Here is an 11,974-nt window from a genome sequence, read left to right on the forward strand (position 1 = left end):
CAAGTGAGCATTGGTTCAAACAATGCAATGCAAGCAATCAATTAACTGCGCGTTACAAGGCATATAGAGACCTAAGAGAGCAAGAGGTCTATCTTGCCGAAGAAGGAGATGATGGTGATGACAATGATGTCAACCTCACAATAGCGGACTTCAAATCTGACAAAGAATTACACAAGGATGCTGCAGATTTTGATTAGTATAGTCCTTTATTTTATTTTTTTCCAAGAATTATGTAATGGCAATTAAGTCTTAAACAATAAAATGACTTATTGTATTAACTTTTTCTCACTAGGCTCATCCAAGAGTAATTGTGATGTCTAGGAAAGGTTTGAACTGAGAGAACGGTTTTAAAAGTGAGCATTGCTCCACCAAAATCTCCAAGAGTAATTATGACTTCATGGCTCAACCAAAATCCTCATTGGTTGTTTCTAAAGCCCATCATTCGTTCTGCAAAGCCTGCTCTTTAGCAAAATTAGAATCAAGACCATCCTATGCAAAGGACACTAAAGAAAATATACCATTCTTGCAAAGAATCCAAGGTGATATTTGTGGACCTATTCAACCATCTTACGGACCATTTAGATATTTTATGGTGTTGGTTGATGCATCGACACGCTGGTCACATGTCATGCTTTTGTCCACTAGGAACGCTGCATTTGCTAAACTCCTAGCACAAATTATTAAGTTAAGGGCTCACCACCCTGATCATCCTATTAAGTCTATAAGACTAGACAATGCTGGGGAGTTTACATCAAAAACTTTTGATGATTATTGCATGTCCATTGGGATTGAAGTTGAACATCCAGTTCCTCATGTTCACACCCAAAATGGTCTCGCAGAAGCCGCCATTAAATGACTACAAATGGTTGCTAGAGCATTAGTTATGCGCACCCATCTCCCTATTTCTGCTTGGGGCTATGCAATATTGCATGCAACTGTGCTTATTCGTTTGAGACCCACTGTCACTCAACCCTTTTCTGAATCCTAGATGGTGACTGGGTATGAGCCTGATGTCTCACACTTACGCATATTTGGGTGTGCAGTTTATGTGCCAATTGCGCCGCCACAGCGCACCAAAATGAATCCTCAGAGACGATTAGGCATTTATGTTGGATATGATTCTCCAACGATTGTCCGCGACTTAGAACCCTTGACAGGCGATCTCTTTACCGCTAGATTTGCGGATTGTCACTTTGATGAGACAGTCTTCATGTCGTTAAGGGGAGATAAGAACATAAATGTTCAACAAGAACGACATAATTTGTCGTGGTCTGTCCCCACTTTGTCTCATCTTGATCCCCAAACTATACAGTCCGAAATTGAAGTGCGGAGAATTTTCGATCTTCAGAACGTAGCAGAATCGATGCTTGATGCGTTTTCTGATATCTCTAAAGTGACGAGATCACATATACCTGCTGCAAAAGTGCCTGCAAGGATTGATGTCCCTAAAATTAGAGGACATGATGCCATCTCAAGGGCACCTGAGCATGGCGCCAACATCCCCTCCCATGGTGACGTTGTGGCTAGGCCCACGGCTCCTGCCAGGAAGCGCAGGAGGCCCATAGGTTCGATGGATTCTCGCCCAAGAAAGAAAGCGAGTTTGCACTACTAGAATTATGGCCCCAGACATCGGCCAAAAACCGATGAGAAACAAAAACCCGACCGATGTCTTTGTGGGTGATGAGAAAGATCCGGAAAATGCAGACATCGGTTTTTAGACTATGTCTAGTATTCATGTAGACATCGGTTCCTAATTATAAATCGATGTAAATAGGTTTAAATGATAACAAACTTACATGTTTTACTATTGTTAAACTCATATTTTATTGTATTTAATGCTTAAAGAAATATAGATTACACAACACAAGTTTGCGTTTTAACATCGTTATTGATTTAAGAACCGATGACTGATACTGTTACAGACATCGGTTCCCATTTTGGAACTGATGTCTGGTACTCAGTAACATATCGTTTTCGACAAAAAATCAATGTTTGTATATTTTAGTAACATCGATTTTCATTTCGAAACTGATGTCTGGTACTCAGTAACATATCGTTTTTGACAAAAAATCGATGTCTGTATATTTTAGTAACATCGATTTCCATTTTGGAACTGATGTCTGGTACTCAGTAACATATCGTTTTCGACAAAAAATCGATGTCTGTATATTTCAGTAACATCGATTTTCATTTTGGAACTGATGTATCTGTATTACTAGACATCAGTTTTTATGGTTAAAACTGATTTCAACTTTATATCTAGACATCATACTAGAAAGTACGTCCGCGCGATGCTGCGGGTTTAGGCGATAAGAGTAGTAATCACAATCTTATAATGTTTGTCGAATATGCTATCGTTTTACATATCATAAAAGCTGGTTCACAAACTTTTTCACTAACTCTTACAAACTCTCTCTAATTCTTCCATTATCAAATCTATACATTCCTCCATTTCTGCCTTACAGATCACCAGCCTCTTCCACATTGTAAGTTGAATTAGATGCAAGAGAATACTTCTGTGTGGCTGAAAATTCCAGCATGACCAACCTATATATAATCTCCTCCATTTTGGCTACAAGGGACGAATATGCCACAGCCAACAATTCCATAGTCAAAGCTTTGTTTTCTTTTCTTCTTTCACGTTTGCTCTTCTCTTAGTGAAAAGTATCTACACAACTGCAAAATTCAAAAATCAATGATCAATGATCAATTCATCCTCGTACTTTTACAAATTTAATTACATATATACAAATTTAATTACATATATACATATCTAACATATATACATAGCTATGAAGTATGTGAAAGATTAAACACAGAATATAAACACAATCAAGCTTTACTGCAGATACATGTATAGTTATATTCAAACATCCAAGATCACCAACAAATAGTTTAGATACAGTTATGTTCAAATGTTTGTACTAGTTATGAAACATGTACATATTGGAGTTAATGGTCACGTACCTGGAGCAGCCATGGATTAGGAATAGAGATAGTGCAAACGAGATCTTCTGCGAAGCTCTAAAGTCCAAGAGTCTCTCTATGGGGCAAGACGATGAAGACTTGTGTATTAGAGTTCACAGGGACCTCATTTATATAGAGGTGTCATCAACAGAGTTCTACCCATAAGAGATACTCTGTTTTACTATGACTGATCCTCTATATCATCATCAGTATTTATCTCTTACTTGCCTATGTAGATAAGCAAATAATTAATCAAGTACTTATCAATATAAGATCAGATATTAATCTCAATATCGACACAAAAGTGGAACTCATCACAAACTCTTATAACTTAATCACCTAGTCACTGAACTAATCACAATCACTTAGATAAATGTCATTGATTCCATACGTAAGTGTCTTACAGTATGAAGCGCTAATCTCAAGTTTTCATACATACTCACCTCTAATTTGATATCTGTCCTTGTTGCATGCGCTCTGAGAGAACCATATTCAAAATGCCTTGATAAACTCTAACTATTGTTAATCTGTTTGAATGAAGTTCCAATTCCATGTAAAGAACAATGAAGAACATGCTTGTACAATTAAGTGCACATATTTGAAGAGAGATATGACAGAGTCAAGAAGGACTTACACCACTGGGAAACTTGTCCAAGGAAAAGCCAGCCATTCCAATTATGGCTTGCACTGGGGCACTGTAGTTGCTATGATCATATGTGTCGATCCCAACCTCATCTTTGCAAGGCAATTTCATGCATTGGCTCTTATAAATGGAGCAGGTTCGCTCGTAGTTATGGACATGACCAAACAGCGCCAGATCAACCTAGTTCAAATTTCAAATAGCATGTACATGTCAGCAAAAAAATTTAAAATCCCATGTTTAAACCTAGAGAATCCAATAGAAAACCAGATTAGAAAAGAAAATGGAATCCATTGAGAAATGAAAGAGAAAACATTAACTAGCTAGGGGAAGGTCTGGGATGTTACTTTGCTTGCCAGAAGTAATGGTTCAACTTTGTCAACGAATTTCTCATCAACACTCAGGAATCCAGGGGCAGATGTATACATTGGTCTATGCCTGCAATTTGAAAATATTAAAATATGCGTGAAGATCTGGTGACACTTTCAAGCAGTTATAAACTATTGATATTGATCAAATTATGCACAGTAGACAATTTCTGTGGTTCAAACTGTATGTCATGCACACGAACAGATCCGATGTGAATCAGAAACCAACGGTTGAAAGAACTTATTTATATTGTATGGTGTTCCTATAGAAAAATTACATAAACTTGAATAGTTTTGAAGCATTTAAGTACTTACCCCATAAATATCAACCAAGGAGTTTTAGATCGATCAACTGAAGCCATGTCCTTTTTCATCCATTGATACTGCAAGAGCATATAAAAAAACATCAAATGCAAATAGAAATGCAGTGCACAGCTGTAGAATACTATAGACCAGTGCTTAATCATCTTTACCTGCTCAGAATTTTTGGTCCAGTCATGCTCTGTTGAAATCATCGTGATGTGGACGCTTCCTTGTTCTATGGAATACCATGGTTTATCCTTTGCTGGGGTTGGCATTGGAAAGTAAGTCTCATAGGGAACTCCAACTTCCCCACCTGAATCTGCAAGAATGTACACTGATCCAGAATCTATATAGTCCCTGAAAAGTGTAGAAGCAAGCATATATAGAATTAAGTAAACAAGAAAATATGACATTATACTTGAAGTCGTCTGTTTGTACGTGTTAAACAACCACTAGATCCCAAAAACGAGCTGTTAGATAATGTACCAACAATGTACACCAAGATAGCTAGATATACTATAAAATGGTATCGAAGCCTCTCAGAGAACTTCAAATTAAGTTCCTAGAGCACGTCTTCTGAGCACACGTACCTCTCATGGTTCCCGATAGCTGTCATGTATGAAACTCGAGAAGCAATAGGGTTGATTTGGTGAAGGAAAAAATCCCATTCAACTAAAAACCCAGTGGCATAGCTTATATCTCCAATGTGGAAGACAGAGTCTACATTCCTGGAATTTATTTCATCCGTCACGGCCTCAATCACTGAGAGGGATCCTGGCTATTCATGCCGCAAGATTACAATCAGCCTTTTCTTTTCCTTCGAGGTACGTAGAAGAAAAACAATGTACTGTATAGTTAGTTTCTTTTTTCCCCCTCATTTTACTAATTTTATCCATGTTGATTTACTAAATTAAACACGACATGTTGTGCTGTGAGTTAGAACGATGCTCAATTACTATTGTTTGAGTCTAAATTTCTGCAATACTAAAAAAGCATCACAATTCATATACCTGAATATAATGCTCGACAGAAGAATCACGAGGAGCCTTTCCCATGTCGCCAAATGCAAGAAATTTGAGTTCATCAGATCCTCCCACAGGGGGAGTGTGGAATTGGATTCGATCACTCCAACCAACTGAATCACTGCATTTTTTTTTTCAACCCCCAAATAAGAATCAATCTGTCTTCTTTTTCCAGTTATCAAACAAGCCTAATTCAATGTAAACTCACCACTCAAAACAATATCTCTGAGAACAGTGTTTCACACACATCAAAAGGGTGGTTCAAAATATTGAAACAAAAACTAAAAATGAATGAAGCTAAGTATATACGATTCAATCACCGAAACCTCATCCACATCTTAAACTGAAACACACCATACATACAGAAATAAGAAAATATACCAAATTAAAATTGGTACTTCTAATCCACTTCACTAAAGAACCCTAGAAACCAACTTTCTGCTCAAAAATTTCAAATACACGAATAAAAAACAAGCTCTAATCAACCAAAATGAAAGCTTTCCCAGTGAACTTCTATATATACATCAAATTCCAACTAATCCGAACACAACTGTACATTCAAAACCCAGATCCAAATCAAAATAAGCTTCAGAAAATATAGGCACTCACTGGAGTTGGAGTAACAGTCTTGCAAATGGGCATCGTGGCCTCCATTTCTCCAAAGCAAAGAGACCTAAGTAAACCCAGTCAATTCAAATCAAACAAAGAACAATATTAAAATCACTAACCATCACAAACAAGTGAATTCTTAGATCTTGAACAAAATCTTTCAGAGACTCTGAAAAGAAATAAAAATCAGAAGAGACGGAGAGAGAGCAGGAAGAACCGGGAATCTGCAAACCCAGAAACAAAGAACAAAGTGTGTATGAGTGAGTACATGATGCTGGTTGCACAGTCGTAATTGCGGTTGTGTTCGGTTCCTCTGTCGCTGGCATTTGGTGCTCGAAGTCGCACCAATCGAGAAGGATAAACTCCTTGGAGGCAGGTTGGACCAGTTGGGGTTCGGATCTCTGAGCAACGACATGGTGGCGTTGGAAGAGAAGCGCCGGCAGAGGCGATGGCCCCGGTGAGGGGACGGAGGCAGTAGTTCAATGAAGGAGAGACAGTAGCCGTGGAAAGAGAGCAGGAGAGGGAGGAGAGCGCTAGGGTTTCAGAGAAAAGCGAGAGAGAAAGAGCTGAACGCAGAGAACGAGCTCAGGTTGGAGAAGGAGCTGAGGTCGGGGACGCGAAGGAGGCAGTTAGAGACTCAGAGTGAGAGTCTACCGATTAAGGTTCGAAAGTTTTTAGATAAAATGACTAAGTGTGGGGGGAATGAAATTTTAAGTCCCGCGTTTCTCAAATTTTTCAACTTAGTCCCTCCGCGTTTTTGTAAATTTTTTGTACGAAACTTTTCTCATCGGTTTCTTTGGTGACTGATGTCCATAATAACAATAGAAATTGGTTTCTTCACAAACTGATGTCAACATGATTTTTAACATCAGGTACAATCCTGACCGATTTAATAGTGGTGATGTCTAATGACATTATTCTAGTAGTGTTGGCACAAAATAATCCATTAACCATCGACGTAAATAATCCATCTCATGAGAATATTCCGGATTATGGTTATGTCCAAGAGACATCATTGGGGGACACTCCAATGTCAGAACCAATTCCAGAAAATAGGGAGATCTCCATAAATTACACTAGTGTACATGAGATGATGAATAGAAATTCTATTGCTATTGATGATGCATTTGAATATCATGTTGCAAAAGGAATTATAGAATATGATGATATCGAACCTCGCTCTGTCGAAGAATGTCAACGAAGAGCAGATTGGCCTAAATGGAAAGATGCGATCCAGGCTGAATTAGATTCACTAGCAAAGAGACAGGTATTTGGGCCTATAACGCAGACACCCCCAGATGTAAAATCTTTTGGCCATAAATGGGTCTTTGTTAGAAAGCGTAATGAGACAAATGAGGTGCTTAGATATAAAGTCCGCCTCATGGCGCAAGGTTTCTCACAACACCCTGGAATCGATTACGAGGAGACATACTCTCCCGTAATGGACGTTATAACGTTCCGCTACCTTGTCAGTTTGGTAGTTTCCGAAAAACTTGACATGCAGCTTATGGATGTGGTTACAACATATCTCTATGGGGATCTAGATTCAGAGATATATATGAAGGTCTCAGATGGACTTCAATTACCCAAATCAAGTGGCTCTAAACCACGGAGCGTGTTTTCAATAAGATTAAAACGCTCACTATATGGATTAAAACAATCCGAACGAATGTGGTATAACCGTCTAAGTGAATACTTGATTGGAAATGGATACATTAACAATGAAATATGCCCATGTGTGTTCATTAAAAGAACAAGTTCCGGATTTGCAATTGTAGCAGTTTATGTCGATGACATGAACCTAATTGGAACTCTAGATGAGTTAAAGGAAACTGCTAAGTACCTGAAATCCGAATTTGAGATTAAAGATCTTGGAAAAACATAGTTTTGTCTCGGTTTAGAACTCGAGCACCGTAGTGATGGGATTTTGATCCACCAATTTGCATATACTCAGAAAATTCTAAGGCGCTTTAATGAAGATAAAGCAAAGCCTGTGAGTACTCCCATGATTGTCTGTAGTCTTGAGCCCGGAAAAGATCTGTTTCGTCCAAAGGATGAGGATGAAGAATTATTAGAGGCCAAAGTGCCCTATTTAAGTGCAATAGGCGCATTATTGTACTTAGCTCATTGCACAAGACCAGATATCTCATTCGCAGCAAACTTGTTAGCTCGACATAGTTCTGCTCCAACACGCCGCCATTGGATTGGTGTAAAGAAAATCTTTCGATACCTAAAAGGTACGATTGATATGGGCCTATTTTATCCCTACAGAGATAAGAGGAATGACAAAAATTGGGATCGGACCCCAAAAGGCAAGATGTTGCCATCCATAGCATGACCGCCGGCCATGCCGCCGCCGCCATCCAAGGTGGCCGACATCGTCCTCCTCCCCTCCATCAAAATGACAATGATGTTTTGATGGGTTTTGCTGATGCAGGGTACCTCTTTGACCTTCATAATTATTGCTCCCAAACGGGTTATGTCTTTACCATGGGAAGCACTGCGATATCTTGGAGGTCTACAAACCAGACCCTTGTTGCTACTTCCTCGAATCATGCAGAGATTATTGCTCTACATGAAGCCATACGCGAATGCATATGGCTAAGGTCTGTAATTAAACATATTCGAGGAAGCTGTGGTTTGAAGTCTACCACGGATGAACCTACATGCATTTATGAGGATAATGCAACTTGTATTGAGCAAATGAAGTTAGGTTTCATCAAGGGCGACAACACCAAGCATATATCGCCTAAGTTCTTTTATAATCAGCAACAACAATCACTTCTAAAGATTGAAGTAAATGAAATCCGATCAAAGGAAAATGTAGCGGACTTATTCACTAAGTTGTTACCCAAATCCACCTTCAAGAAACATGTGAAAAGCATCGGATTGAGAAACTTATCCGATCTCCCACGATTGTAGCAATCAGGGGGAGATATCGACATCAGGGGGATTTATGATGTCTACATGTTCGATCTCGAAGAGTGAAGGACGTGTTGTACTCTTTTTCTCCTCCTCGAGCTTGTTTTTGTCCCACAGGGTTTTTTACTCGAGCAAGGTTTTTAACGAGGCAACGGATGAAGCGTCACCACCAAGTTTGAGCGGCACAAGGGGGAGTGTTGAAGGAAATCGACTTATGTGTGCCTAATCAAACTAGGATTAGTTCCATGATTGTACTAGGAGAGAATGTTCTAGAATTCCTAGTCCTATTCGGAATAGTTTTCCTTGTACTATTAGAACATATACTTTGTAATCCCTATATATAGGGCTCATATTCTCAATAATGAATGACACAATTCTCTCATCAATCTCTCTCAAATCCTTTATTCTTAAACAAAAATAACTTGAAAATTATCCTCCACATCAGTAAGAAGTTTATCATCACGAATGTGTAAGATATATATTACAAAAATTAGCAACAAAAAGTAGATAAAATAGAATAATAAGTACTACCTTCATGAATAGGATCTTCACACATGAAGTTAAGAATATGAAAAGCAAGATCGATCGACTAATTCTTCATCACTCATCATATCAAAAAACACAAGAAGGTCTTTGCATATACTCCTGTAAAATTGTGACAAGATCACTAGAAATATGGTCCTTGAAGTTCCTCATGACTTGGTACTTAATATCAGAAAGGAAGTTGACAAATGACATTGCCAAGTCTTAAATGATCCTGGTTTTGAACATAGATAAAGCACAAACAAACCATAATCAAGCACAAAGTACTAGAATGTCACTTTTCTTATAATGACAAGTAAAACACAGGGTTGTCCCCAAATCAAGAGGGAAACAGATTATAACAACCATTCATGAAAAGAGAAAGGCCCAAAGACAATGACTCAATAGTGGTTGCAAAAGACGAGATAAAGATGAACAGAACAGAACAGATAAAAAAAAATAAACCAAAAAGAGTCGTACAATAAATAAATAAGATGTCAAATGAACATGGATTTATATAACGAGATCAGCTCAGTTGATGTACATATAGAGATGCCAAAACTACCAAATTCAAAGATAATACTAACAATTTTAGTGGGGCCAACTAATTGGGTCTACCTAAATACATATTCTAGAGAATTAGATACTACTTAAAACCTAGAATATTTAGCGCATATATATATACATATCCTATCCAGAGTGAGGCCTCACTCTGAAATTAACGTGTGAGTTTAGGTTTAGAGTGAGGCCTCACTCTGAACCTAAACTCCAACCTCACACGTTAATTTCAGAGCGAGGCCTCACTCTGGATAAGATCTGTATATATATATATATATATATTATCCTCGTTTTGTCTGTTATGAATTCAAGGCTTTCTGGATTTGGTCTCATGTACCTCTCGATTGCATTCTGGATCTTCTACAATCGGATTGTAACCAAATGTAATTTTACAATCAATGAAGATAATTCTCTTATTCAAAAAAAAAAAAAAAATTCAAGGCTTTGAGAAAAGAAATTCAACATTTCCTATATTTGGTAGCACAAGGATGAAAACAAGTGTTATGGAGGAAGGAGAGAGATTGTTTCATCGCAATAGTTACAAATAATAAGTTCCTGATTTATTTCTCACTGTTCCCGTGAATGGAGATCGAATTGATGGGAATTATAATTTCTTATGCTTAGCGAAAAACAAACAAATATATTTCCTTTCAAAATGAATCAAATGAGGTATGATTGTGGTTGTAACTAGGCTTACCGGCAATTGTGTCAAATGCAAGCAGAACTAATAAGGGTTTTCTTAAACTATGAGAATTGTAAACTCTAGACTGGAGAGGCTACTTGGATTCTACTGTAGTTTTACTTTCTAGCTTCATTTCACTCTTTTCTGAAGCCATTAGCTTGAATGGTCTGAGACTAATGCACTCATGAGCTGCTGCTTCGTCAATATCAAATCAAAATCTCGTGCAATGAGTCAGAGGCCAAGCTCTTATACATTCCTTTAGTTCCAAAAGAGTGAATCTATACGATGACCGAAATTCTGGACTGTTTATTCATATTTGTACTAGTTTTCACATCGCTTAATTAGCTATTAATCATTTTTTAGACTGTTTTGTTCACACGTATATATACATGGAAATTAGGTCAAGACAAAGGAGAAAAATGTATGATCGAACAAGGTGATGATAATATTGGTCATATGAAAAAGTCTACCGGCAACTCATGCTCATGTAGACAAGGCCACTAGCAAATTAATATGACATACACAATTCGTCACTCCAAAGTCCAGCCATATACAAAAGAACCCAATTATTAATACCATTCACTTGAATCAGACAAGTTCATCATCAAACTCATCATCACCTGCCTCAAAAGCAAGAGGTGCAACATTCTGAATGTAATCACATAGAAATCAGAAGTATAGAACGGCTTAACAGGTTTCCAACAACTTTATCACTAGAACCGTCACACATGAAAGTAGTGATATGAGAGGCAAGCTTTGATAGTTGTTCATCACTCTCATTAAAACCTCCGCAATCCCTGACATCCAAAACCACGAGGTCTTTGCATCCTCGTAGAATTGTAACTAGATCATCGCGAAGGACTGTAGTCTTCCTCATGGTTAAGTACTTAAAAGTACGCATGAAATTGACACTTGCGCCCATGTCAGGACTGTTAACTGATGTGTCGAACATACGCAAAGCACAAAAATTCTTGCAGTGAAAGCTTATCTGTTCAAGGATTTTGACAAGATTATAGGTAGCTCTCAAACACAACTCCTCCAATTTTTTTTCACTTACAGATGAGCTCCGGAAACATGTTTGAATTCTCTCACAAAAGTTCTTCGGCCAAAGATAGAGACTTCAGGCCAGGACACCCTATAAATAAAAGTAAAATGAGTGATTAGTTTTGAGGTACGTACGTACAAAAGAAAAATGTGGTTCAAATGTTCAATAGTTCTGAGAAGACTTACGCATCTGCGGAAAATTTCAATGCTTCTTCTGTACACCATCCAGGCAGCTTGAGAAAAAGTTATATTTCCACATCATCAATGGAAAATGGAAAAGGAAAAAAGTTCTCCTACTTAGTACTTATGGTTACTTGGAAGACAATTGTATATGCCT

General features: G+C 37.9%; 1 protein-coding gene across 1 annotated transcript; it reads right to left on the reverse strand.

The window, feature by feature from the left end:
• Positions 1 to 3,586: 3,586 nt before the first annotated feature.
• On the reverse strand, positions 3,587 to 5,417 carry LOC133711403 (probable inactive purple acid phosphatase 27). The gene is made up of 6 exons (XM_062137534.1): positions 5,289 to 5,417; positions 4,869 to 5,056; positions 4,449 to 4,635; positions 4,291 to 4,358; positions 3,955 to 4,045; positions 3,587 to 3,790 (listed from the first exon to the last, which is right to left on the reverse strand). Exons 1-6 carry the CDS (start codon positions 5,331 to 5,333, stop codon positions 3,587 to 3,589), a joined length of 783 nt encoding a protein of 260 aa, XP_061993518.1. The 5' UTR covers positions 5,334 to 5,417.
• Positions 5,418 to 11,974: the final 6,557 nt, after the last annotated feature.

The sequence above is a fragment of the Rosa rugosa genome, chromosome 5, assembly GCF_958449725.1.
Source record: "Rosa rugosa chromosome 5, drRosRugo1.1, whole genome shotgun sequence".
NCBI classification, from domain to species: domain Eukaryota; kingdom Viridiplantae; phylum Streptophyta; class Magnoliopsida; order Rosales; family Rosaceae; genus Rosa; species Rosa rugosa.

Excerpts from the sequence above, each read along its gene's own strand:
- LOC133711403 (XM_062137534.1), bottom strand. The coding sequence starts at position 5,333 with ATGGGAAAGGCTCCTCGTGATTCTTCTGTCGAGCATTATATTCAG. Across the intron at positions 5,057-5,288 it reads CTGTCGAGCATTATATTCAG|CCAGGATCCCTCTCAGTGAT; the intron begins GTATATGAATTG and ends CGGCATGAATAG. Across the intron at positions 4,636-4,868 it reads GCTATCGGGAACCATGAGAG|GGACTATATAGATTCTGGAT; the intron begins GTACGTGTGCTC and ends TACACTTTTCAG.